General features: G+C 31.5%; 10 protein-coding genes across 10 annotated transcripts; 1 reads left to right on the forward strand and 9 right to left on the reverse strand.

The window, feature by feature from the left end:
* Positions 1 to 48: 48 nt before the first annotated feature.
* On the reverse strand, positions 49 to 414 carry DFA_09155 (uncharacterized protein; the record flags this gene model as incomplete). The annotated part of the gene is made up of 1 exon (XM_004352531.1): positions 49 to 414. The coding sequence occupies one exon, from the start codon at positions 412 to 414 to the stop codon at positions 49 to 51; it is 366 nt and encodes a 121-aa protein (XP_004352583.1).
* A 154-nt stretch (positions 415 to 568) lies between these two features.
* DFA_09156 (uncharacterized protein) lies at positions 569 to 1,845 on the reverse strand (the record flags this gene model as incomplete). The annotated part of the gene is made up of 2 exons (XM_004352532.1): positions 569 to 1,163; positions 1,223 to 1,845. 2 exons carry the CDS (start codon positions 1,843 to 1,845, stop codon positions 569 to 571), a joined length of 1,218 nt encoding a protein of 405 aa, XP_004352584.1.
* Positions 1,846 to 2,246: 401 nt separating this feature from the next.
* On the reverse strand, positions 2,247 to 4,783 carry DFA_09157 (uncharacterized protein; the record flags this gene model as incomplete). Its single annotated transcript, XM_004352533.1, has 2 exons — positions 2,247 to 2,525; positions 2,621 to 4,783. 2 exons carry the CDS (start codon positions 4,781 to 4,783, stop codon positions 2,247 to 2,249), a joined length of 2,442 nt encoding a protein of 813 aa, XP_004352585.1.
* A 210-nt stretch (positions 4,784 to 4,993) lies between these two features.
* DFA_09158 (uncharacterized protein) lies at positions 4,994 to 7,918 on the reverse strand (the record flags this gene model as incomplete). Its single annotated transcript, XM_004352534.1, has 1 exon — positions 4,994 to 7,918. One exon carries the CDS (start codon positions 7,916 to 7,918, stop codon positions 4,994 to 4,996), a length of 2,925 nt encoding a protein of 974 aa, XP_004352586.1.
* Positions 7,919 to 8,045: 127 nt separating this feature from the next.
* DFA_09159 (uncharacterized protein) lies at positions 8,046 to 10,951 on the reverse strand (the record flags this gene model as incomplete). Its single annotated transcript, XM_004352535.1, has 2 exons — positions 8,046 to 9,560; positions 9,653 to 10,951. The coding sequence occupies 2 exons, from the start codon at positions 10,949 to 10,951 to the stop codon at positions 8,046 to 8,048; spliced, it is 2,814 nt and encodes a 937-aa protein (XP_004352587.1).
* Positions 10,952 to 11,628: 677 nt separating this feature from the next.
* DFA_09160 (uncharacterized protein) lies at positions 11,629 to 15,352 on the reverse strand (the record flags this gene model as incomplete). Its single annotated transcript, XM_004352536.1, has 4 exons — positions 11,629 to 12,215; positions 12,420 to 13,657; positions 13,764 to 14,339; positions 14,412 to 15,352. The coding sequence occupies 4 exons, from the start codon at positions 15,350 to 15,352 to the stop codon at positions 11,629 to 11,631; spliced, it is 3,342 nt and encodes a 1,113-aa protein (XP_004352588.1).
* A 552-nt stretch (positions 15,353 to 15,904) lies between these two features.
* On the forward strand, positions 15,905 to 16,822 carry DFA_09161 (uncharacterized protein; the record flags this gene model as incomplete). Its single annotated transcript, XM_004352537.1, has 2 exons — positions 15,905 to 16,362; positions 16,816 to 16,822. 2 exons carry the CDS (start codon positions 15,905 to 15,907, stop codon positions 16,820 to 16,822), a joined length of 465 nt encoding a protein of 154 aa, XP_004352589.1.
* A 199-nt stretch (positions 16,823 to 17,021) lies between these two features.
* Positions 17,022 to 19,913, reverse strand: DFA_09162 (uncharacterized protein; the record flags this gene model as incomplete). The annotated part of the gene is made up of 1 exon (XM_004352538.1): positions 17,022 to 19,913. One exon carries the CDS (start codon positions 19,911 to 19,913, stop codon positions 17,022 to 17,024), a length of 2,892 nt encoding a protein of 963 aa, XP_004352590.1.
* Positions 19,914 to 20,747: 834 nt separating this feature from the next.
* DFA_09163 (uncharacterized protein) lies at positions 20,748 to 22,895 on the reverse strand (the record flags this gene model as incomplete). Its single annotated transcript, XM_004352539.1, has 2 exons — positions 20,748 to 22,503; positions 22,567 to 22,895. The coding sequence occupies 2 exons, from the start codon at positions 22,893 to 22,895 to the stop codon at positions 20,748 to 20,750; spliced, it is 2,085 nt and encodes a 694-aa protein (XP_004352591.1).
* A 458-nt stretch (positions 22,896 to 23,353) lies between these two features.
* On the reverse strand, positions 23,354 to 24,760 carry DFA_09164 (uncharacterized protein; the record flags this gene model as incomplete). Its single annotated transcript, XM_004352540.1, has 5 exons — positions 23,354 to 23,545; positions 23,575 to 23,664; positions 23,855 to 23,980; positions 24,098 to 24,213; positions 24,442 to 24,760. The coding sequence occupies 5 exons, from the start codon at positions 24,758 to 24,760 to the stop codon at positions 23,354 to 23,356; spliced, it is 843 nt and encodes a 280-aa protein (XP_004352592.1).
* Between the last annotated feature and the right edge of the window lie 32 nt (positions 24,761 to 24,792).

Consider the following 24,792-nt stretch of genomic DNA (forward strand, 5'->3'; position numbering starts at 1 on the left):
ATGAATGGAAGGGTTGGCTTGGAGAAACTCAATTGCTTTGTCTTGATTTTAGGAATAGGAATGGGATGTCAGTTTGGTGAATCGATGGTTCGAGACTATAAACTTGGTTGATTCATTCATATCACCAACAATGATGTGTTTGATATTTGGGAATTGTTGTAAAAGTAATGGTTGGGAACTTTCTTCCAGTCGAATGGTTTCTAGCGATTGTTTGAGTGTATTGCTTGCATGTCGAGCCAAAAATGGTAGTTGTGGTCTCAAGTGAGATGGAAGTATCAGTTTGACAAGTGGTATTTCCATCGTTGAAATAAATTGTTGTAAGATGTTACTATCTCGACAAATGAAACCATCAAGATTTAGTTTTCTCAGGTTGTTGAATGGAAATTGTTTGTTGATGGTTGGTAGGATTGACATTTTGATGCTCTTGGCATTTTGTAGACGTTCCAGATCACAATTAGAAAGATTGTTTGTAACTGTTGATATTGTTTCAATGGTTTTAAACAATTGATTGTTATTAAATATCTGTATTTGGTGTTGCCTTTTGATATTAAACTTTGTAAATAGTTTGTTAAATATAAATGATCGAGTTGTCTTGGAGACGGTTGAAAACTTTGATAGTCTCAACCTGTAGATACTTTTGATGGTGTCTATCAAGTGGGATGAATAGAGAAGATCTATCAAACCAACAATGATGAGGACAATTTGATTGAATGCTTTCAAAATCTTGATTTGATTTTAAAAGTATAATGTCTCGATTACTAAGATCTTTCTTTCCATTTGAATTATGATACCATCTAATTATTGTACTATCACAATTACATCTATTCATACTATTCCATAATAATTTGATGATTTTGTAAATAATAATGTTTGGTAGTAGGAGTGGAATGTTATTATTATTATTATTAATGATATTACTATTATTATTACTATTTATATTATTAATGATTTGATTATTATGTTGATCATTTCTATAGAATATATAATTTCTATCGTCTTGTCCAAGACACATATCCTTTGATGAATTAAAGTATATGTTTGATTGTAAGAGTTGTTGGTGTTGGACATCTGTCAAATTTCTTTTAGAATAAACAACTATTCTTGAAAGTTTGGATTGTTGATTGAGTTGATTACAAATCGTTGCAAGTGTTGCAAAATCAATCCTTTTAGATTTAATCTTAGAGTTGTAATATGTGGATTACTCTCTAAAAATCTACTATACATATCAGCATCACCATTTGAATATTTTGTGGTTGTCACTGTAGTTATTCTATCTGGCAGAATAATGCTTGAAATCTCTTTACCATTTTCAAATTCAATGTGTACATGTCTTAGATTGGGTAGGTTCGTTCTTGGTGGCTGAACTTGTACTTGACTAGCGTGATTACCGTTGTTTTGAAATAATGAATTGTATAATTTGACATCCAATTTGATAACTTGTAATGACTCTAGTACAATATCTTTTGCTTTTAATATGACTGATGGATCATGAAAGAGTAACTTGGTCATTGGTCGATTCAAAGAGGGGACCAAATCTTCAATAGAATATCTATGGAATTGAGAGTCGATCGAGGTGAGACTCGTCAGTGCACCGAATTCAGGGTTTTGGTTTCCCAAATAAACAAGAGATTTAAGATTGGCAAGTTTTGAAAGTTTAACGAGGTTGACACTGGTTTTGTTTAAATGATCAATTGTAACGTGTTCAATTGTCTTGACAAACCATGGTGGTGCATCAAGATACAATTGATTGTATGGTGGGAGGTAGATTCTATTTGCAACTTTGATTCCATTGTACTGGTTGTTGATATGACTCCAAACTGATTTTTCAAACTTTTCTCTTGGCATCTTTTGAATCAAATGTTTGTTGTCATTTGTTGGCTATCTCTATCTTTTATAATGAGCAAATAATTTATCTTTCTTTGTGACAATTGATTGATTGAGTTGAGATTTTGGGTCAAAAAGTAAAGCAGGTTCAACGTCATAGTTACTATGATTAGCCAAAAAGTAAATGTTTTGTATGTGATCCAATCTATTGAAAATTGAGAACAACAAATGAGGGTCTGTTTGAAATTCAACGACCAAGGTATGGATGGAAGGGTTGGCGCGGAGAAACTCAATTGGTTGGTCAAGTTCAAAGGCATGGGTGGTCAGTTTGGTGAATCGATGGTTAAAGGCTAATGGAGTTGTGAAAAATTTTGATTGGTCCTTCTTTGCCTTTAAAATATGAGAAATGATGTGTTTGATATTTAGGAAAGTTGTAAAAGTAATGGATCTGAAGTTTCCTCCATATCCATGGTTTCGAGAGATTGCTTGAGTGTTGCAGTTGCATATTGAGCCAAAAATTGTAATACTGGTCTCAATTGAGACAGGGGGAGTGTCAGTTTGACAAGTGGTATTTCCAAAGTTGAAATGAATTGTTGCAGATCGTCTCGAAAACGTATACCATCAAGATTGAGTTTTCTAAGGTTGTTGAATGGAAATTCTGAAGAATCTTGGCTTGTTGTAGTCGTTTCATATCTAGATAACTTACATATTTAATCGATATTCTATCAATGGTTTTGATTATTTGATTGTCATTCAATTCAAGTTTACCAAACTTTGTAAAAAGATTGTTAAATACAAATGATCGAGTTGATTTGGAGATGGTCGATAACTTTGATAGTCTCAACTGATAGACACTTTTTAGATGGTGTCTATCAAGTGAGAGTGGGAGGTATAGAGCCGATCTATCAAACCAACAATGATGTGGACAATTTGATTGAATGCTTTCAAAATCTTGATTTGCTTTTAAAAGTAAAATGTTTCGCGGTATCCTCCACAACTTTCTTTCTTGTTGTGTATTGTTTGATTTTGAAATTGAATAATCACAATTACATCTATTCATACTATTCCATAATAATTTGATGATTTTGAAAATAATAGTATTTGGCAGTGTTGGTAGTAGGAGTGAAGTAGTTGTTGAAATATTAATATTATTTATATTATTATTATTATTATTATTATTATTATTATTATTATTATTATTATTATTACTAATATTATTAATGATTTGATTATTTTGTTGATCATTTCTATAAAATATATATTTTCTATAGTCTTGTCCAAGAAACATATCCTTTGATGAATTAAAGTATACGTTTGATTGTTGGAGTTTTTGATGTTGCGTAACTGTCAAACTTCTATTTGAATATACAACTATTCTTGAAAGATTTGATTGTTGTTGTTGTTGGAGTTGTTGACAAACATTTCCAAGTGTTGTAAAATTAATATTTTTATATTTTAATCTTAGAGTTGTAATATGTGGATTATTCTCTAAAAATCTACAATACATATCCTCATTGCCATTCGAAAACTTTGTAGCTGTCACTGTCGTTACTCTATCTGGTAGAATAAATTCTACAATGTCTTTGTTACCATTTACAAATTCAATGTGTACATGTCTTAGATTGGGTAGGTTCGTTCTTGGTGGTTGGATTTGATTATTGGTTTGAAGTAATGTTTTGTATGTATTGACATCCAATCTGATAACTTGTAATGACTGTAGTACAATATCTTTTGCTTTTAAAATGACCGATGGGCTATCAATGATTAACTTGGTCATTGGACGATCCAATGAGAGTACATAACAACCGATGTTATTGTCATTGCAATTGTCAGCAGTGATAGAGTTTAGACTCTTTAGTGAGCGGTAATCAGGGTGTTGACCCCCCAAGACCACAATCGATTTAAGATTGTCAAGTTGTGAAAGTTTAATGACACCTACGTTGATCCTGTTTAGTTCACCAACTGTAACATGTTCAATCGACTTGACAAACCAAGGTGGTGCATCAAGATACAATTGGTTTGATGATGGGAGGTAGATTCTATTTACCAATTTGATTCCATTGTTTTCATAACTGATATGACTCCAAATAGACTTTTCAAATGCTGCTCTTGAATCTCGATCTCGTGGTGGAGCAGTAAAATTACGAGAGATCGTAGTCGAGAGATGATGGAATACCTTTTTAGAGATGGTCAACATAGTCTGCTTCCATTGTATTTCGATGGGATGAAAACCACTTATTTCAATGTTGAAGTGAGCCCATGGATGATACAATGAATAATCTCTATAGTACATTGCATGTTGTGGGAATCGTTGATTGTTGTCTTTAACTTGATCGATAAACTGACTGGTTTTAGAGTTTAATTGTTGACCGAGAATCTTGAATGGATAGCTTTCACTTGATGAGATAATCTTACGATTCATCTCGGTTTGTAGGTCTTGTAACTCTTTAGGATAGATACAAGTACAATACTTTGCATCATTCCAAGCCTGTGTTAGAATACTCGAAATGATTGACCAAGGTAGCGAGTATCCACCACTCAACGATGTTGGTGTAACCTCTGTCTTTTGATATACCACTATATGCTGAATCAATATCTTCTTTATATCACTCTCTCTATACTCTATCTTTAAATCATTACATATACTAATGACTTTTTGTTTACTCAAACTTGATAACTCTTCTTTTGAATATATTTTCTCTCGATTATCATTACTATTATTACTATTACTATCATTACTATTATTACTAGTCTTAATATTATTATTATTATTATTATTATCTCTATTATTATAATGATTAAGTATTTGATCGATGATGTATGGTTTTTTATCCTTTGCAGTGATTGTATCGATCTTTAAAGCTTGACATATTTCTATTAAATCATCTTTATATAATTGACCTAAACTACTCTTTGTTCGATATTCTACTATATCTTCTATATTAAACTTTCTTTTCATTCCTCTTTATTATTATTATTATAAATATATCTCTCGATTTGTACTCTTATCTTTGCGCAAGCACTTGATCATGTGATGTCTTTACGAAAAAACAAAATTTCAAAGAGACTCAAAAATAAATGCATGTTTGTTTTATATTGATTTTATAAATAGAGATATTTTTTGCATGGATTATCTTATTCAGGAATACATTTATTTATTTATGGTTTTTTATTTGTTGATCTGTAATCCAAATCTCTTAAAATGAATAAATTGTTTATCTTTTTTAAAGACAACAACTTTTGAAAACATAGATTTGCAATCTTGATGGTTAAAAATGGCTTCATGTTCCATTTCAAAACGATAATCGATATTATAGTAAATGTTTTTGATTTGATTGAACCCTTTGAAATGATCTAAAAACATTTCTATAAGAGTGGTATTGAGAATGACAAGAGTGTGGATAGAAGGGTTCCATTTGATAAAATCCATTAATTTATGTGGGTCAGTATGTGTTGTCAGTTTGGTGAACCGATGGTCCGAGACAAATGGTATTTCGAGGAGTGTTTCTTTATGATAAGCACTTAATCCAGCAAACATAATGATATGTTTGATATTTGGAAATGACTGTAAAAGAATTGGTTCCGAATTTACTTCCATATCCATGCATTCAAGTGATTGTTTGAGTGTTGAGCTTGCATGTTTAGCCAAATATGGTAGAATTGGTCTAAATTGAGATGGGAGTGTCAATTTGACAAGTGGTATTTCCAATGTTGAAATGAATTGTTTCAACTTTTCATTTGATCGTACCTTGAGACCATCAAGATTAAGTTTTCTAAGATTGATAAATGGACGTACTTTGTTGATGATTGGTATTTTTGTTAATTGGAGATTGGTTGCATCTTGCAGACGATCCAAATCACCAGGTTTACTTGCCATGGTTGATATCTTTGTAATGGTTTTGATACATTGCTTTTCATTGAATTCAGATAATTGGTATTCTTTGATTTGGCCAAACTTTGTAAACAACTTTTTAAATACAAATGATCTAATAGATTTGGAAATGGTTGACAAGTTTGATAATCTTAATCGATAGATACTTTTTTGTGTAAAAGCAGAACGCAATCTAAATGCTGGAATGTACAGAGAAGATCTATCAAACCAACCATGATGAGGACAATTTGATTGTATTGATTCAAATTCTCCATTTTCCTTTCCAAGTAGAATGTCTCGACTGGTCATTGTCTTTGAATCAAAATACCATTTTGAAATTGAATCATCACAATTACATTCATTCATACTATCCCATAATAATTTGATGATATTGGAAATAATAATGTTTGATAATGTTGGAAGGAGAGGGGTTGAATTATTATTATTATTATTATTATTATTATTATTATTATTAATGATTTGATTATTTTGTTGATCATTTCTATAAAATATATATTTTCTACTCTTTTTTAATGAACTCTTCTCCTTTGATGAATTAAAGTATATGTTTGATTGTTGGAGTTGTTGATGTTCAATATCTGTCAAACTAGAATGAAAATAAACCATTATTCTTGAAAGTTTTGATTGTTTGAGTTGAAGTGGGATTTTTGCAATGGTTGTAAAATCATCTCTGAATAATAATCTGAGACTTGTAATATTTGGATTGTTCTCTAAAAATCTTAAATAGGTATCTTCAACATTGTGTACTGACAATCTAGTCACTCTAGCTGTCAGTGTAGTTACTCTATCTGGTAAAATAAAGTCCATGGTGTCTTGTGTACCACTTTCAAACTTGATGTGTACATGTCTAAGATTTGGTAGGTTTCTTGGTGATGATGATTGTTGATCTTGACTAGTGTTGTTGTTTTGAAATATTTCCTTGTAAGCTATATCATCCAATCTAATAACTTGTAATGATTCTAGTACAATATCCTTTGCTTTTAAAATGAATGATGGATTTGAAATGATAAGCTTTTTCATTGGACGATCCAATGACACTAACAACCTTTCCATGTAACTATTGCTCGAACTATCAATGGTAATAGATGTGAGATTCTTGAATGTTATGGCCATATCTTCAATATAATCGTATCCCAAGAATACAATTGATTTGAGGTTGACCAGTTTTGAAAGGTTTTTAACAAGTGGCTTAATGTTTTTATCCATAAAATCAAACGTTAGGTGTTCAATTGTTTTTGTAAACCATGGTGGTGCATCAAGATACACTTGATTCGATGATGGAACAAAGATTCTATTTGCAACTTTGATTCCATTGTATTCATTACTGATATGACTCCAAACCGATTGTTCAAATGCTACTCGAGGTATCTCTTTTTCTCTTGTTGGAAGAGTAAAAGTACGAGGGATGGTAGTGGAGAGATGATGGAATACTTTCTTGGAGATGGTCAACATCGTCTGCTTCCATTGTATTTCAACGGGATTGAATACATATTTGTCAGTGTCAAAGAGTCTGAATTGGGCCCATGGATGATACAATGAATCATCTCTATAAAACATTGCATGTTGTGGACAGCGTTGATTGTTTGATTTGACTTGATCGATAAATTGACTGGTTTTAGAGTTGAATTGTTTGGCTAGAACCTTGAATGAGTATTCATCGTTTGACAAGATTAGTTTATGATTCAACTCTTTTTGTAGTTCTTGTAGCTCTTTAGGATAGATACAACAACAATACTTTGCATCATTCCAAGCACGAGTGAGAATACTCGCAATGATTGACCAAGGTAGCGAGTATCCACCACTCAACGATGTTGGTGTAACCTCTGTCTTTTGATATACCATTATATATTGTATCAATATCTTCTTTGTATCACTCTCTCTATACTCTATCTTTAAATCTTTACATATTGTAATGACTCTTTGTTTACTCAAACTTGATAACTCTTCTTCTGTATATATTCTCTTGTTATCTTGTTGTTGTTGTTGTTCTACTATATTACTAATACTATCATTACTATTATTATTATCTCTATTATTATAATGATTAAGTATTTGATCGATGATATATGATTTAGTTTCCTTTTCATTGATTGCTATCTCTAACACTTGACATATTTCTAGTAAATCAGCTTTATACAACTGATTCAAACTACTCTTTGTTTGATATTCATCAACATCCTCTATCTTAAACTTTCTTTTCATTATCTCTCCCTTTATTTGTATCTGTATGTATTATTACTCTCTATCACTAAATAAAAAAAAAGAGAGGATGGTCACACTTGTTGAACAAGCTTTTTAAAGTTATTTTTATTTATTTAATTTATTTAATTTATTGTTTGATTCTATTGAAAAGAATAAATAGTTTACCTTTCTTTAAGATGGTTGATTGATTGAATTGATTATTATAAAGTGTAGAGTGTACCATCGGGCAACCTGGAGAAAGCATAAAGTAAATATTTTGAATGTGATCCAACCCAGTGACAGAGTTGTTCCAACACGGTAGAGCGAAATTTGATAGAGTTGGAACACGAATGACAAGAGTGTGAATAGACTGGTTTGATCGAAGAAAATTAAATGATTTGTCCTTGTGATAGGTGGTCAGTTTGGTCAATCGATTAGAGACGAATGGGGTTTTGAGTATGCTTTGTGTTGATAGATCAGTAGACTCTGAAACAATGATGTGTTTGATATTTGGGAATTGTTTTAAGAGCGATAAATCTGAATCTTGTTTCACTTCCATTCTCTCCAATGATTGTTTGAGTGTTGGTCTTAGATGTCGAGCCAAAAATGGTAGTATTGGTTGCATGTAATGAGGAAGTATTAGTTTAACAAGTGGCATTTCCAACGTGGAAATGAATTGTGCCATCTCTATCTCAATATCGTCATGTTCAACCAATCCATTAAGATTAAGTTTTCTAAGATTGTTGAATGGATGTTGTTTGGTGATGATTGGTAATCGAGAGAAACTTATGCTAGTGGCATCTTGTAGACGATCTATATCGCCTGATCTGGGATGCCCAATCGATATTCTTTTAATTGTTTTGATTAGTTGACTTTGTTTGAATTGTAATAATGGTGGTTTGGTTTCAGGAAACTTTGTAAATAATTTGTTAAATACAAATGACCGAATAGATTTTGAAATGGTTGACAACTTTGATAGTCTCAACTGATAGACACTTTTTTGTTCGAATCTATTGAGAGAGGATGGGTATATAATCAATCGATCGAACCAACAATGGTGCGGACAATTTGATTGGATTGTTTCAAAATCAAAATTTGATTTTAAAAGTAGAATGTCTCTAGCAAGCCTACTCCTCTTTGGATCAAAAAATGATTTCACAATTGGAAAATCACAATTACATTGATCCATACTATTCCATAATAATTTGATGATTTTGTAAATAATTATGTTTGATAGCGTTGGAAGGAGTGGAGGGGTTGAATTATTATTATCGATCGTTGTGATAGAAGTATTTTTACTATTACTATTATTATTATTATTTATGTTATTATGAATGATTAGATTATTTTGTTGGTCATTTCTATAGAATATATATTTTCTTTCGGATTGTCCAAGACTCAGATCTTTTGATGAATTAAAGTATAGATTTGATTGAATGAGTTTTTGATGTTGGATGTCTGACAAACCAATATTAGAATAAGCCATTATTCTTGAAAGATTGGATTGTTGAAGATGACGAGAGATTGTTTCAATGGTTTCATAAACATTTCGGCATTGTATATTGTTCAATCTGATACTTGTGACATGTTGATTATTCTCTAAAAATCTCCAATATAATTGATCTGTGGCTGTCGAAAACTTTGTAGCTGTCACTGTACATGTCTTAGATTTGGTAGGTTTCTTGGTGGTGACGATGATGATTGATCTTGACTCGTGTTATTGTTGTTGTTGTTTTGAAATATTTCCTTGCATACTATGGCATTCAATTTGATAACTTGTACCGACTCTAGTACAATATCTTTTGCTTGCAATATGGCCGATGGATTGGAAAAGATAAGCTTTCTCATTGGACGATCCAATGACCTGACCAATTCTTCAATGTATTCACCATTGGTGAATTCACTGTCAATAGAGATGGTGGTGAGATGTCTGAGCGCAGTGACAGAAGGATACCTGGACCCAAAGAATGTAATCGATTGGAGATTGACAAACTTTTCAAGGTTCTTGACAAGTGCATTATTGATTTTGTGGGTCGTTGATGCATCAAATGTTACGCGTTCTATCGACTTGACAAGCCAAGGTGGTGCATCAAGATACATTTGATTTGGTCCTGAAATATAGATTCTATTTGCAACTTTGATTCCATTGTATTGATTGTTGATATGATTCCAAACTGATTTTTCAAATACTGCTCTTTGCATAGCTTGGTCTCTCTCTGGTAGAGTAAAAGTACGAGGTATTGTAGTGGAGAGATGATGGAATACTTTCTTGGAGATGGTCAACATAGTCTGCTTCCATTGTACTAGAATTAGATAGATATTGTTTACCGATGAATTAGCCCATGGATGATACAATGAATCATCTCTATAGTACATTGCATGTTGTGGGCAGTGTTGATTGTTGGATTTGACTTGTTCCGTAAATTGACCGATTTTAGAGTTGTATTGTTTGCCGAGAATATGGAATGTATAGCTATCTCTGTAAACGTTCCAATTCAACTCTCTCTGTAGTTGTATTTGCTCTTTAGGATAGATACAAGTACAATACTTTGCATCATTCCAAGCCTGTGTGAGAATACTCGCAATGATTGACCAAGGTAACGAGTATCCACCACTCAACGATTTTGGTTTAACCTCTGTCTTTTGATGTACCAATATATATTGAATCAATATCTTCTTTGTATCTTTTTCTCTATACTCTATCTTTAAATCATCACATATACGACTGACTCTGTATTTGTTAAGACCTAATAACTCTTGTTCTGTGTATATTCTATTCTTCTCTTTTTCTAGTTGTTCTAAATAAGCATCACCATCACTATTATTATTATTATTATTATTATTATTATTATTATTATTATTATTATTACTATTATTATTATTATTATTATAATGACTAACTATTTGATTGATGATGAATGTTTTTGTAACACCATCATTGATTGCGATCTCTAACGCTCTACATATTTGTATTAAATCAGCTTTATATAATTGATTCAAACTACTAAATGTTTGATATTCGTCAACATCTTCTGCTTTAAACTTTCTTTTCATTCTCTCGCATTATTATCTTTTATCTCTATCTCTAGATTCTCTGTATTAGTCCTGATAAAAATGAAATGAACAAAGATCGCAGCAGTGGGCAAAAAATAAATGAAAAAACATTTTCTAAAAACATACTTCAAATAATTTGATTGACCATTAAAGATAAAGTTGTAGATTACAGTTGAATGATTATTATTATTATAATTAATTATTTATTTATTTTTTGTTTGTTTTTGTTGTTTTTGTTGTTGTATTCAATTTTCTAATGAATAAATTAGTCTATTTCTCTTTTTAAGATGGTTGATTGATTGAATCGATGGTTATATAGGTCAGGTCGATCTGTTGGTTTGAAATGATGAGAAAGCATAAAATAAATGTTTTTAACGTGATCCAATTGTTTACCAGTTTCCCAATTTGGTCCAACTGAAACAAGATTGGTTTGGCGAATGACAAGCGTATGAATCGATGGGTTGGATCGGAGGAAATTCATTGAATGATGTAATGGATCTGAATCTTCATGGTTTCAAGTGATTGTTTGACTGTTGCAGTTGTATATATAACCAAAAAGGGTAGAATTGGTTTCTGAGAAGGAAGTATAAGTTTGACAAGTGGTATTTCCAACGTTGAAATAAATTGCACCATATGACTCTGCATTTTCAATGCATCAAGATGAATCTTTCGTAGATTTATAAATGAATTGTTGATGATGGTTGTTGGTATGAATCATTACATATTGCGACATAGATTCTATTTGTAACTTTGATTCCATTGAATTGATTGTTGATATGACTCCAAATAGAATTTTCAAATACTGCTCGTTGCACCTCATGATCTCTCTGTGGTAGAGAAAAAGTACGAGAGATGGTAGTTGAGAGATGATGGAATACCTTTTTGGAGATGGTCAACCTAGTCTTCTTCCATTTTACGAGTATGAGATCGATATCACTATGTAACCTTGAGTGAGCCCATGGATGATACAATGAATCATCTCTATAGTACATTGCATGTTGTGGGCATCGTTGATTATTTTCTTTTGCTTCACTACCTAGTATCTCTTGAAGCAACTTTTTATCTCTAATTCTATTACTATTGCTATTACTATTATAATGATTAAGTATCTGATCGATGATGAATGGTTTAGTTTCCTTTTCAGTGATTGTATCGATCTTTAACGCTTGACATATTTCTTTTAAATCAGTTTTATATAATTGACCTAAACTACTCTTTGTTTGATATTCATCTATATCTTCTATCTTAAACTTTCTTTTCATTACTATTATTATTATTATTTCTCTCTTTAATATTTGTATCTTTGAGTAAATGACGCCTGTGAATCTTGAAAGGCGTGTGTTCTTGTTGATCAAAAAAAAACAAAAAAAAACTCCAAGTTAGACGCGATGATTATTTATTTATTTTAATTTATTTATTTGATTGTTGATCAGTGATTCAAATCTCTTTAAATGAATGAATAGTTTACCTTTCTTTAAGATGGTCGATTGATTGAATCGATTTTTATCAATGATAGTAAACATTGATGGCAAACGAGAATCAACCATAAAATAAAAGGTTTTGATATGATCCAATCCATCGACATTTGGTTTGGTACCATGTGGTTGAATGACTGGGTAATGAATGAATGTACTTGGAGGAATGTTAATGACAAGTGTATGAATAGACGGGTTGGCAATGAGGAAATCAATTGCTATCTCTTTGTCATAGGTGGTTAGTTTGGTCAATCCGCTAGAGACAAATGGTGTTTTGAAGATACTTCCTTCTTTTCGTTGACTATTATATGGTTCCAAAACAATGAGGTGTTTGAGATTTTTGAATTTTTTTAATATAGATGGATCTGAATCTTCATCTACTTCAAGTGTTTCGAGTGATTGTTTAATTGTATAACTTGCATAATGAGCCAAAAATGATAGTGATGGTTTGGTGTAGTCTGGAAGTATCAGTTTGACCAATGGTATTGATAACATGCGAAGAAATTCTGTCAACTTTTTTTCATCAAATTCAAACAATGCACCAAGATTAAGTTTTCTAAGATTGTTGAATGTATTTGGATGTGTCAAAGTTGGTAGTATAACGAATTGAATGTTTGTTGCATCTTGTAGACGTTGTAAATCTTCGTTTCGACTTGCACCAGTTGATATTCTTTTAATTGTTTTGATGAATGGTTTGTTATTGAAATCCAATAATTGATCTTTTGTTATGATTTGACCAAACTTTGTAAATAGATTTTCAAATACAAAAGATCGAGTTGATTTAGAAATGATTGATAACTTTGATAGTCTCAAATGATAGATACTTTTTGATTTAAATGTATTGATGGCTGATGCATAGAAAATAGATGATCTATCAACCCAACCATGATGAGGACAATTTGATTGAATGGTTTTAAAACCTACTTTTGATTTTAAAAGTAGACAATCTCGTTTGGCATTTGAACTATAATATGATGATGTCTTGGAGTTAGAGTATAATTTCGCAATTGAGTCATCACAATTACATCTATTGATACTATTCCATAATAATTTGATGATTTGATTAATAATATGATTTGGTAATGTTGGTAATAAAGGAGGTGTTGAAATATTATTATTATTATTATTATTATTATTATTATTATTATTATTATTATTATTATTATTATTATTATTATTATCATTATCATTATTTATATTATTAATGATTTGATTATTATGTTGATCATTTCTATAAAATATATATTTTCTTTCTTTGTCCAATACTCATATCCTTTGATGAATTAAAGTATAGATTTGATTGTATGAGTTGTTGATGTTGCGTAACTGTTAGACACATCTCTGATTGAGCCATTATTCTTGAAAGATTCGATTGTCGAAGACGATTAGATATTGTTTCAATCATTTTGAACATCTCCCTTTGAAATACAAATGTTAATCTTAGACTTTTGACATGTGGATTACTCTCTAGAAATCTCCAATACAATTCTTCCGTGGCTGTCGAAGCCTTTGTAGCTGTCACTGTCTTGACTCTATCTGGTAGAAAGTTGGTACAATTGTCATTGGCACCCCCTAAAAATAGGATATGTACATGTCTTAGTTTGGGTAGCATTGTTGTCGTTTTGTTTTGAAATAATTTGTTGCAAGTCTTGACATCCAATCTGACAACTTGTAAAGACCCAAGTACAATATCTTTTACTTTTAAAATCTCTAAAGGAATGGCAAAGAGTAACTTTTTCATTGGACGATCCAATGACTTGATCAATTCTTCAGTGTGGTGGCCACTAAAGTCACAGTCCAAAGAGATGGAGGTGAGATTCTTAAATGTCGAGATGGATGGATTATTGTATCCGTAGAATACAATCGATTGGAGGTTGTCTAGTTTTTCAAGGTTATTGACAAGTGTCATATTACTTTTGTTTATATTAGATGCAAATGTAACATGTTCAATTGTCTTGACAAACCATGGTGGTGCATCAAGATACACTTGATTGGATGGTGGAACATAGATTCTATTTGCAACTTTGATTCCATTGTATTGGTTGTTGATATGACTCCAAACTGACTTTTCAAATGCTGGTCGAGGTGTACCTTGATCTTTTAGTGGAAGAGTAAAAGTACGAGAGATTGTAGTTGAGAGATGATGGAATACCTTTTTGGAGATGGTCAGCATCGACAGCTTCCATTGTACTTCGGTTAGATGGATATCACTGTTTAAATGCATTGATTGAGCCCATGGATGATACAATGAATCATCTCTATAGTACATTGCATGTTGTGGACAGCGTTGATTGTTGGATTTGGTTAGATCTGTAAACTGACTGGTTTTAGAGTTGAATTGTTTGGCAAGAATATTGAATGAACAGGCATCACTTGAGGAGGTTAAATAACGATTTAGAATCAGTTGTAAATCTAGTACCGATTGATGATAGATACAAGTACAATACTTTGCATCATTCCAAGCCTGTGTGAGAATACGAGCGATGATTACCCAAGGTAACGAGTATCCACCACTCAACGATGATGGTGTATCTCTAGTCTTTTGATGTACCATTATATATTGAATCAATGTCTTTTTTAAATCTGACTCTCTATACTCTATCTTTAAATCTTTGCATATTAAACCAATTTTTTTCTTGCTCAAACTTGATAACTCTTCTTCTGTATATATTATATTTTTCTCTTGTTGTTGTTGTTCTATCTCTGCATCGTCACCACCATCTTTATCAATTTGATTACTATTATTATTATTATTATTATAATGATTAACTATTTGATCGATGATGAACGGTTTAGTTTCCTTTGTATTGATTGTACTGATCTCTAAAGCTTGACATATTTGTATTAAATCAGCTTTATACAACTGATTCAAACTACTCTTTGTTTGATATTCATCTATATCCTCTATCTTAAACTTTCTTTTCATTATTATATTATCTGGGTTTGTAATAATAATTATGAATAATATTGAAGAGTGATGTTAAATACATGAAGAGTATTAATAATTTTTAAAAAAAAAAAAATGGCGGGAGTTATCCAAAGCACTTTGTTTGAAGAGACAATTTTAAAGATAGAGAGAGATAAAAAGAATAATGAAAAGAAAGTTTAAGATAGAAGATATAGATGAATATCAAACAAAGAGTAGTTTAGGTCAATTATATAAAGATGATTTAAAAGAAATATGTCAAGTGTGAGACACATCAACAACTCATACAATCAAACGTATACTTTAATTCATCAAAGGATATGAGCTTCAGACATTCGAATAGAAAATATATATTCTATAGAAATGATCAACAAAATAATCAAATCATTAATAATAATAATTTCAACAAATAATTCAACTCATGCTTTGACAACTGTATTACCAACATTATCAAACATTATTATTAATCAAATCATCAAATTATTATGGAATAGTATCAATAGATGTAATTGTGATAGTCCGTTTACTAGATTTTATCCCATTTCAAAGTTGATGACAAATCGAGGCTTTTTACTTCGAAAAATTAATGGAAAATTTGAAAGAATTCAATCAAATTGTCCACATCATGGTTGGGTTGATATATCCTCTCTATACGTCACATCATCTCGTGTTACGTCCTCTCTCCATGGATTCTCACAAAAAAGTATCTATCGATTGAGATTATCAAAGTTGTCAATCATTTCTAAATCAACTCGATCATTTGTATTGAACAAACTAATGACAAAGTTTGGTCCTACCGAAAACCAAGGACAATTGTTGGAATTCAATGACAAACCATTCATCAAAAAAATTAAAAGATTATCGACCACCATTGCAAATCCAGTTTATTCATTGATTTTGGATACCAAACCAAATCAACTGACTATCCCGGATCTTTTTAAAGATATAAAGAGCATCAAACTACCAACCATTCAAATCAACATAGATTTTCCATTCAAAAATCCTAAAAAGTTTCATATTGATTATCTGATCAATGATGGTGATACTTACAGCTTGCAACTAACACTTCCACCTCTCTTGGTCCCAAAACTCCTATTTTTGGCTAAACATGCAAGTTCAACAATCAAACTATCACTAGAAAGTATTGAAGTGGATGATGGTTCAGATCCATTACTTTTACAACTATTCCCAAATATCAAACACATCATTGTGCAAATGACTAGAAATGAAAGCTTTTTCAGAACACCATTAGTCTCTAACCATCAATTCACCAAACTGAACATCTATTCTGATTCCCTAGATGATTTGGATACTTCAATTAAATTTCTCCAATTCAATCCATCGATCCATACACTTGTCGTTCATTCCATTATTGCTATAACATCGCTTTTTTTATATCTTTATTATTATTATTTAAAAATATCTATCTTTTACAATGAATGAATAATTTATCTTTCTTTAAGATGTTGAATTGATTGAATGGTAATTTGTGGTCAAAAAGTGAAGTATGGTCGATTCCATAGAAACGAGGAGAAACCAAAAAGTATATGTTTTGGATTTGATCCAACTTGATGACAGCTTGCAAAAGTATGGGAATTTAAACTTATTCAATTTTAATAGAGTAAAAAACAGATTGTTTTCCCATTGTAATATTTATTTTTTACATAATCTATCTCTTATAATGAACAAATATGCTATCTTTTTTTGTGATAATTGATTGATGTGTGAATGGATATTTGGTGTCAAAAAGTGAATAACGATCATAGTCAATTAGATTGGGATCAACTAAATAATAAATGTTTTTGATATGGTCCAACTCAATGACAGCAGATTTCAATAGATATTTACTGCCAATTTGAGAATGAACGACAAACGTATGAATGGATGGGTTGGATTTGAGAAACTCAATTGACTTGTCAATATTTGATGAATAGGTGCGGATGGATAGTTTGGTGAATCGATGGTGAGAGACTAAAAGGGTTGTGTAAAATGATGGTTTGTCATGATCCACATTCTCAATAATGATGTGTTTGATGTTTGGGAATTGTTGTAAAAGTGAGGAATCTGAACCCTCCCCGACTTGAATGTTTTCCAATGATTTTTTGAGTGTTTCAGTTGCATGTTTGGCCAAAAATGATAGCATTGGATTCACATCGAGTGGAAGTATCAGTTTGACAAGTGGTAATTCCAACTTTGAAATGAATTGTGACAGTTGGTTGTTTATGTCACGATATAGTAAATCAGCAAGATTAAGTTTTCTAAGGTTGTTGTATGGGAATTGATTGTTGATGGTTGGTATGACTGCCAGTTGGATACTCTTGGCTTGTTGTAGTCGTTCCAGATGGAGAGGTGTTCTTTCAGTACAAGATATTCTTTTAGTAGTTTTAAATAATTGTTCGTTTTTGGAATAAAATAATTGATGGTGGGATTGGATTGGACCAAACTTTGTAAATAACCTTTTAAATACAAATGATCGGGTTGATTTTGAAATAGTTGACAATGCTGATAGTCTCACCCTGTAGATACTCTTTTGATGGTGTCTCACAAGTGAAAGTGATAGATATATACTAGATCTATTTACCCAGCAATGATATGGGCAATTTGATTGGATTGTTTCAAAATCTTGATTTGATTTTAAAAGAAGAATGTCTCGATTAGAAACTGTCTGATTAGAATACCAACTCATAATCGAAATATCACAATTACATATATTCATACTATTCCATAATAATTTGATGATTTTGTAAATAATAATGTTTGGTAGTGTTGGTAATATATTATTGTTTTTATCATTATTATTATCAATATTTCTATTTATATTATTATTAATGATTTGATTATTATGTTGATCATTTCTATAGAATATATATTTTTTAAACTCTTGTCCAATACTCATATCCTTTGATGAATTAAAGTATACGTTTGATTGAATGAGTTGTTGGTGTTGAATATTTGTCAAACTTCTTTTAGAATAAACCATGATTCTTGATAGTTTTGATTGTTTGAGTTGGGTACTAATGGTTCCAAGTGTTGTAAAATTAGCTTGGTTGTATGTCAATCTTAAATTTGTAATATGTGGATTATTCTCTAAAAATCTACGACAAATTTCTTCATTGCAATTTGAATATGTTGTTGTAGCTGTCACTGTCGTTACTCTATCTGGTAAAATAAAGTCTACAATTTCTATGTTTGATATGTCCAATCTGACATGTACATGTCTTAGATTGGGTAGTTTACTTGATGGTGACTTTTGATCTTGACAAGTGTTGTTGTTTTGAAATAATTCAATGTAAGTTTTGGTATCCAATCTGATAACTTGTAATGATTCTAGTACAATATCTTTTGCTTTTAAAATGACTGATGGATGAGAAAAGAGTAACTTGGTCATTGGACGATCCAATGATTGTATCAATACATCAACCGCTTTGGTATGGAAATGAGTGTCAATGGTGATAGAGGTGAGATTCTTTAGTGTGTCAAATTCAGGGTTTTGGGCTGCCATGAATACAAGGGATCTGAGATTGACTAGTTTGGAAAGTTTAATGAGATTGATACTGGTTTTGTGTAATTCATCAATGGTAACATGTTCAATCGACTTTGTAAACCAAGGTGGTGCATCAAGATACACTTGATTGGATGGTGGAATATAGATTCTATTTGCAACTTTGATTCCATTGTACTGGTTGTTGATATGATTCCAAACTGATTTTTCAAATGCTGCTCTTGGCATCTTTTTATGATTTGATGGAATACTAAAAGTACGAGAGACAGTGGTCGAGAGATGATGGAATATCTTTTTGGAGATGGTCAACATCGACTGCTTCCATTGTATTTGAATAGGGTCCAATTGTTCATGGTCGAGGTTGAAATGAGGCCACGGATGATTCAATGAATCATCTCTATAGTACATTGCATGTTGTGGGCAGTGTTGGTTGTTGGATTTGACTTGATCTGTAAATTGCCCGATTTTAGAGTTGAATTGTATACCCAGAAATTTGAATGAATAGGTCTCGTTTGATGAAAATAGCTTACAATTCAAATCCTTTTGTAAATCCAGAAACTCTTGAGGATAGATACAAGTACAATACTTTGCATCATTCCAAGCCTGTGTAAGAATTCTCGAAATGATTGACCAAGGTAGCGAGTATCCACCACTCAATGATGATGGTGTAACCTCTGTCTTTTGATATACCATTATATATTGAATCAATGTCTTTTTTGTATCACTCTCTCTATACTCTATCTTTAAATCTTTACATATACCAACGACTCTTTGTTTACTACGACTCAATAACTCTTCTTCTGTATAAATTCTCTTGTTATCTTGTTGTTGTTGTTGTTCTTTATCATCACTATCACTATCTATTTGATTATTATTATTATTATTATTATTATAATGATAAAGTATTTGATCTATGATGTATGATTTAGTTTCCTTTGTATTGATCGTATCGATCTTTAACACTTGACATATTTGTATTAAATCAGTTTTATATAATTGACCTAAACTACTCTTTGTTTGATATTCATCAACATCTTCAATCTTAAACTTTCTTTTCATTATTCCTATTTGTATCTGTATTTATCTCTATCTCTCAAATATTTTTGATGTTGAAGCTCTACTTTTGTATAGTCGTGAAGGGAAAAACTTTTTTGTATATTCAAAAAAAAAAAAATATATAATATAATTTATTCATTATTAATGTCTGTGAATATGTTATTCACATTCAACTGAATAAATTTTTTATCTTTCTTTAAGACAACTGATTTGCAGAATGATTGGTTGAAATAAAGAGAACCAGCATAGTAAATATTTTTAATATGCTTCAACTGTCCAATGCTTTCAAAAACAGTATAGTTAGCAAATTGGATGACAATGGTATGGATAGACTGATTGGCGCAGAGAAAATCGATCAAATACGGGCGTGGTTTGCCATAGGTTGTCAGTTTGGTGAATCGATGGTTGTAAACAAATGGTGTTCTGAAAAAGGTTGTCAGGGGTGGCTCAGATTCGAATCCAAACTTAAAAATGAGGTGTTTGATATTTGGGAATTGTTGTAATTGCAATTGATCTGAATCTCTTTCCACATTCATTCTCTCGAGTGATTGTTTGAGTGTTGAACTTGCATGTTTAGCCAAAAATGGTAGCATTGGTCCCAAGTGAGATGGGAGTATCAGTTTGACAAGTGGTAATTCCAATTTTTCCAAGTCTATTTTGTCAACTAGAAACTTGGGTTCCTTTACACTATCAAGATTAAGTTTTCTAAGGTTGGTGAATGGATGTAGTTTGTTGATGGTTGGTAATTCTGAAAACTGGATGCCCTTCAATTTGATGGTCTTGGCTTGTTGGAGAAGTTCCATATCGATTGGAATTGTTTCAATAGTTGATATTTTTTTAATTGTTTTGATAAATGGTTTTTGATATATTTCCAATATTTGATTGACCAAACTTTGTAAATAACTTTTCAAATATAAATGATCGAGTTGTCTTGGAGATGGTTGAAAACTTTGATAATCTTAATTGATAGATACTTTTTTGTGTAAAAGTAGATATATTTTGAAATACTGGTAGGTATAGAGATGATCTATCAACCCAACCATGATGAGGACAATTTGATTGAATGCTTTCAAAATCTTGATTTGATTTTAAAAGTAGACAGTCTCTATGAGTCATTGTCTTTGAATATAATTTTGCAAATGAATCATCACAATTACATTCGTTCATACCATTCCATAATAATTGGATGATTTTGTAAATAATATTGTTTGGTAGTGTTGGTAATAAAATTGTTGTCGTATAATTATTATTATTATTATTTATATTATTATTATTATTATTAATGATTTGATTATTATGTTTATCATTTCTATAGAATATATATTTTCTATTCGAATGTCTGAAGCTCATATCCTTTGATGAATTAAAGTATACGTTTGATTGTATGAGTTGTTGATGTTGGACTGTTAAAGCATAATCAGAATAAACCACTATTCTTGACAACCTTGATTGTTTGAGAAGTGTGGAAATGATTCCAATCGTTTGAAAATCACAATCCACTATGATACTTGTAATATGTGGATTATTCTCGAAAAATCTACTATATTTGTCTTCGTAACATGTGCTCATCTTTGAGGCTGACAATTTAGATATTCTAGATGGTAGAATATAGTCTTTAATTCCTCGACTTTGTGTATACTGAATGTGTACATGTCTTAGATTGGATAGGTTTCTTGGTGATGATGGTCGTTCTTGACTGGTGTTTTGGAATAACAACATGTATAATTTGTCATCCAAACAGATAACTTGTAATGATTCTAGTACAATATCTTTTGCCTTTAAAATGACTGATGGATCTTGAGGTAGGAGTAGCCTTTTCATTGGACGATCCAAAGAGTCGACTAGTTCCTCGAGACCTTCTCTGAGTAATTCCATAGTGATTGAGGTGAGATTCTTTAGTGGACCGATGTTTGGGTATTGGTCTCCAAAATAGACAATTGATTTGAGATGGACGAGTTTTGAAAGGTTATTCAAAAGTGGTCTAGGTGGTAATGAATCAAGTGTAACGTGTTCAATTGACTTTGTAAACCAAGGCGGCGCATCAAGATACACTTGATTGGATGATAGAACACAGATTCTATTTGCAATTTTGATTCCATTGTATTCATTACTGATATGACTCCATATTGATGTTTCATACTCTGCTCTTTCAGCTGCTTTGAATTTTCCTCCCCAAGGAAGAGCAAAAGTACGAGGTATTGTAGTTGAGAGATGATGGAATACCTTTTTGGAGATGGTCGGCATCGTCTGCTTCCATTGTGTTTCTTCTATAGCTACTCCAAACATACTGTAGTGAGCCCAAGGATGATATAACGAATCATCTCTATAGTACATTGCATGTTGTGGGCAGTGTTGATTGTTGGATTTGACTTGTTCGATGAACTGACCGATTTTAGAGTTGAATTGTTTACCCAGAAAATTGAATGAATACGGTTCCCTTGTATTTAGTTGATTAAATTTTCTTTGTAGGTCTTGAAACTCTTGAGGATAGATACAAGTACAATACTTTGCATCATTCCAAGCACGAGTGAGAATACTCGCAATGATTGACCAAGGTAACGAGTATCCACCACTCAACGATGATGGTGCCACTCTATTCTTTTGATATACCATTATATATTGAACCAGTGTTGTCTATGTATGACTCTCTCTATACTCTATCTTTAAATCATTACATATTGTAATGACTTTTTGTTTATTAATACGTAACTCTTGCTCTGTATATATTCTATTAATGTTATCTTGTTGTTGTTCTATATTATCATCATCTTTTTGACTATTATTATTATTATTATTATTATTATTACTATTATAATGATTAAGTATTTGATCTAAGATGTATGGTTTATTATCATCTTGATTGATTGCGATCTCTAACACTTGACATATTTCAATCAAGTCATCTTTATATAATTGCTTCAAACTACTGTATGTTTGATAGTCATCTATATCTTCTATATAGAACTTTCTTTTTATTCCTCTCATCTCTATATCTCTATCTCTTGTATCTGTATTTGATCAAATATTTAAAATGAAAGAAAGAAGGACGAGAGATCGCTAAGCTTGTCTTTAGATTATTTTTTATTGGATTTAACTAGTTTTATTTTTTATCAATTGAGAACTTGTACAGACTTGAGAACAATATTGTTGGCTTGCAAAATGAGTGATGGATATGGCAAGAGTAACTTGGTCATTGGACGGTATGCACATCATGTCACATCTTGTATTTGACTATTAATACTAACACCATCTGTTTATTCATCAAGACACATTACTTTATAAAGAAAAGATTCATTGATAATCAAAAGAATAAGTTAATGGCTGGATCAACATCATCTAATTTATAATAATAACAATAATAATAATATAGGCAAACAATACAATACTCGATTATTTATATGTACAAACATTTTGGTATAGAGTGATTATTCTATTCTATTCTTTTACTTCTTGTTGATATCACTCTTACCACCCAATTTATTGATTAGTTTAGTTTCTTTTATGATGATATCATGTGATAATGCTTTACACATGTCATAGATGGTTAGACTTGCAACCGATGCACCTGTCAATGCTTCCATCTCCACTCCAGTCTTTCCACTACAAGACACTGTACAATCGACTTGAACGTGAGTCTTGTCGACAATGTTAATGTCAAATGTACACGATTCAATGATCGCACCAAATGTTCCAAAGCGCCAAGATAGAGGCGGTCGATAGAGTCAATGACAATTGAGGTGATGTTATTTGGGTACTGAAATAAATCAAGCTTGAGTGCCCTGTCAACTGAATGGATGTCAAGTTGGGAAGGGTTGAGAGTGTCTTTGAAAGAACCTGAGAGTTTGGTTGGTCATTGAACTTGAAAGCAGTTACACTTTCAATACTGTCTTTGATATTCTGTGGTGCCAATCATTCCAAAAACATGGAATAAACAACCTCTTTACATTCTTGATTCCATTGAACTCTTTTTTGATGTGACTCCAAATTGATTGCTCATAAATGACTTGTTCTGTCTCTGAAGTAGAATCATCAAGATTTCTTGAACACTTTGAAATGCGTAGATCTCTTGGCTGTGTAGAGATTTTTTTTCTTGTCAAAAAACCACGTGGTTTTCAAAGAAGGTCAAAGCATGAGATATTTATTTATTTATTTATTTATTTATTTATTTATTTATTTATTGATCAAACTATCTGTCTCTTGTAATGAACAAATATTTGATCTTTTTTTTGGACATTTGATTGTGAGAATGGATATTTCGGGTGGAAAAGTGAATCGCGATCAATTTCATAGAAACTAGGACAAACTAAATAGTAAATATTTTGGATATGATGCAATCCGTGGACAGTTTCCAAAAACAATTTAATGTCTGTTAAATAATGAACGACAAAGGTATGGATCGATGGGTTGGCGCGGAGAAAATCAATTGATTCGTTGACGTAATAGGAATGGATAGTTAACTTGGTGAATCGGTGGTTAAAGGCTAATGGTCGAGTTGAAAAAAATGTTGGTGGTGTGTTTTGACTCATATAACCAACAATGATGTGTTTGATATTTGGGAATTGTTGTAAAAGTAATGGATCGGAATCTTCTTCCAATTGAATGGTTTCGAGTGATTGCTTGATTGTTGAACTTGCATGTTGAGCCAAAAAGGGTAGTGCTGGTCTCACGAAAAGTGGAAGTATCAGTTTGACAAGTGGTAATTCCAATGTTGAAATAAATTGTAGTATGTTACAGTCTCGACTCTGTATATCACCAATATTAAGTTTTCTAAGATTGTTGAATGGAAATTGATTGGTGATGGTTGGTAGGATTGTCAATCGAATGGTCTTGGCATCTTGTAGAGGTTGCATATCGACAGGTGTACTAGTAATCGATATTCTTT

This window comes from Cavenderia fasciculata, assembly GCF_000203815.1.
Source record: "Cavenderia fasciculata unplaced genomic scaffold Scf_EU5ZYIE01DZOHE-5, whole genome shotgun sequence".
Taxonomy (NCBI): Eukaryota; Evosea; class Eumycetozoa; order Acytosteliales; family Cavenderiaceae; genus Cavenderia; species Cavenderia fasciculata.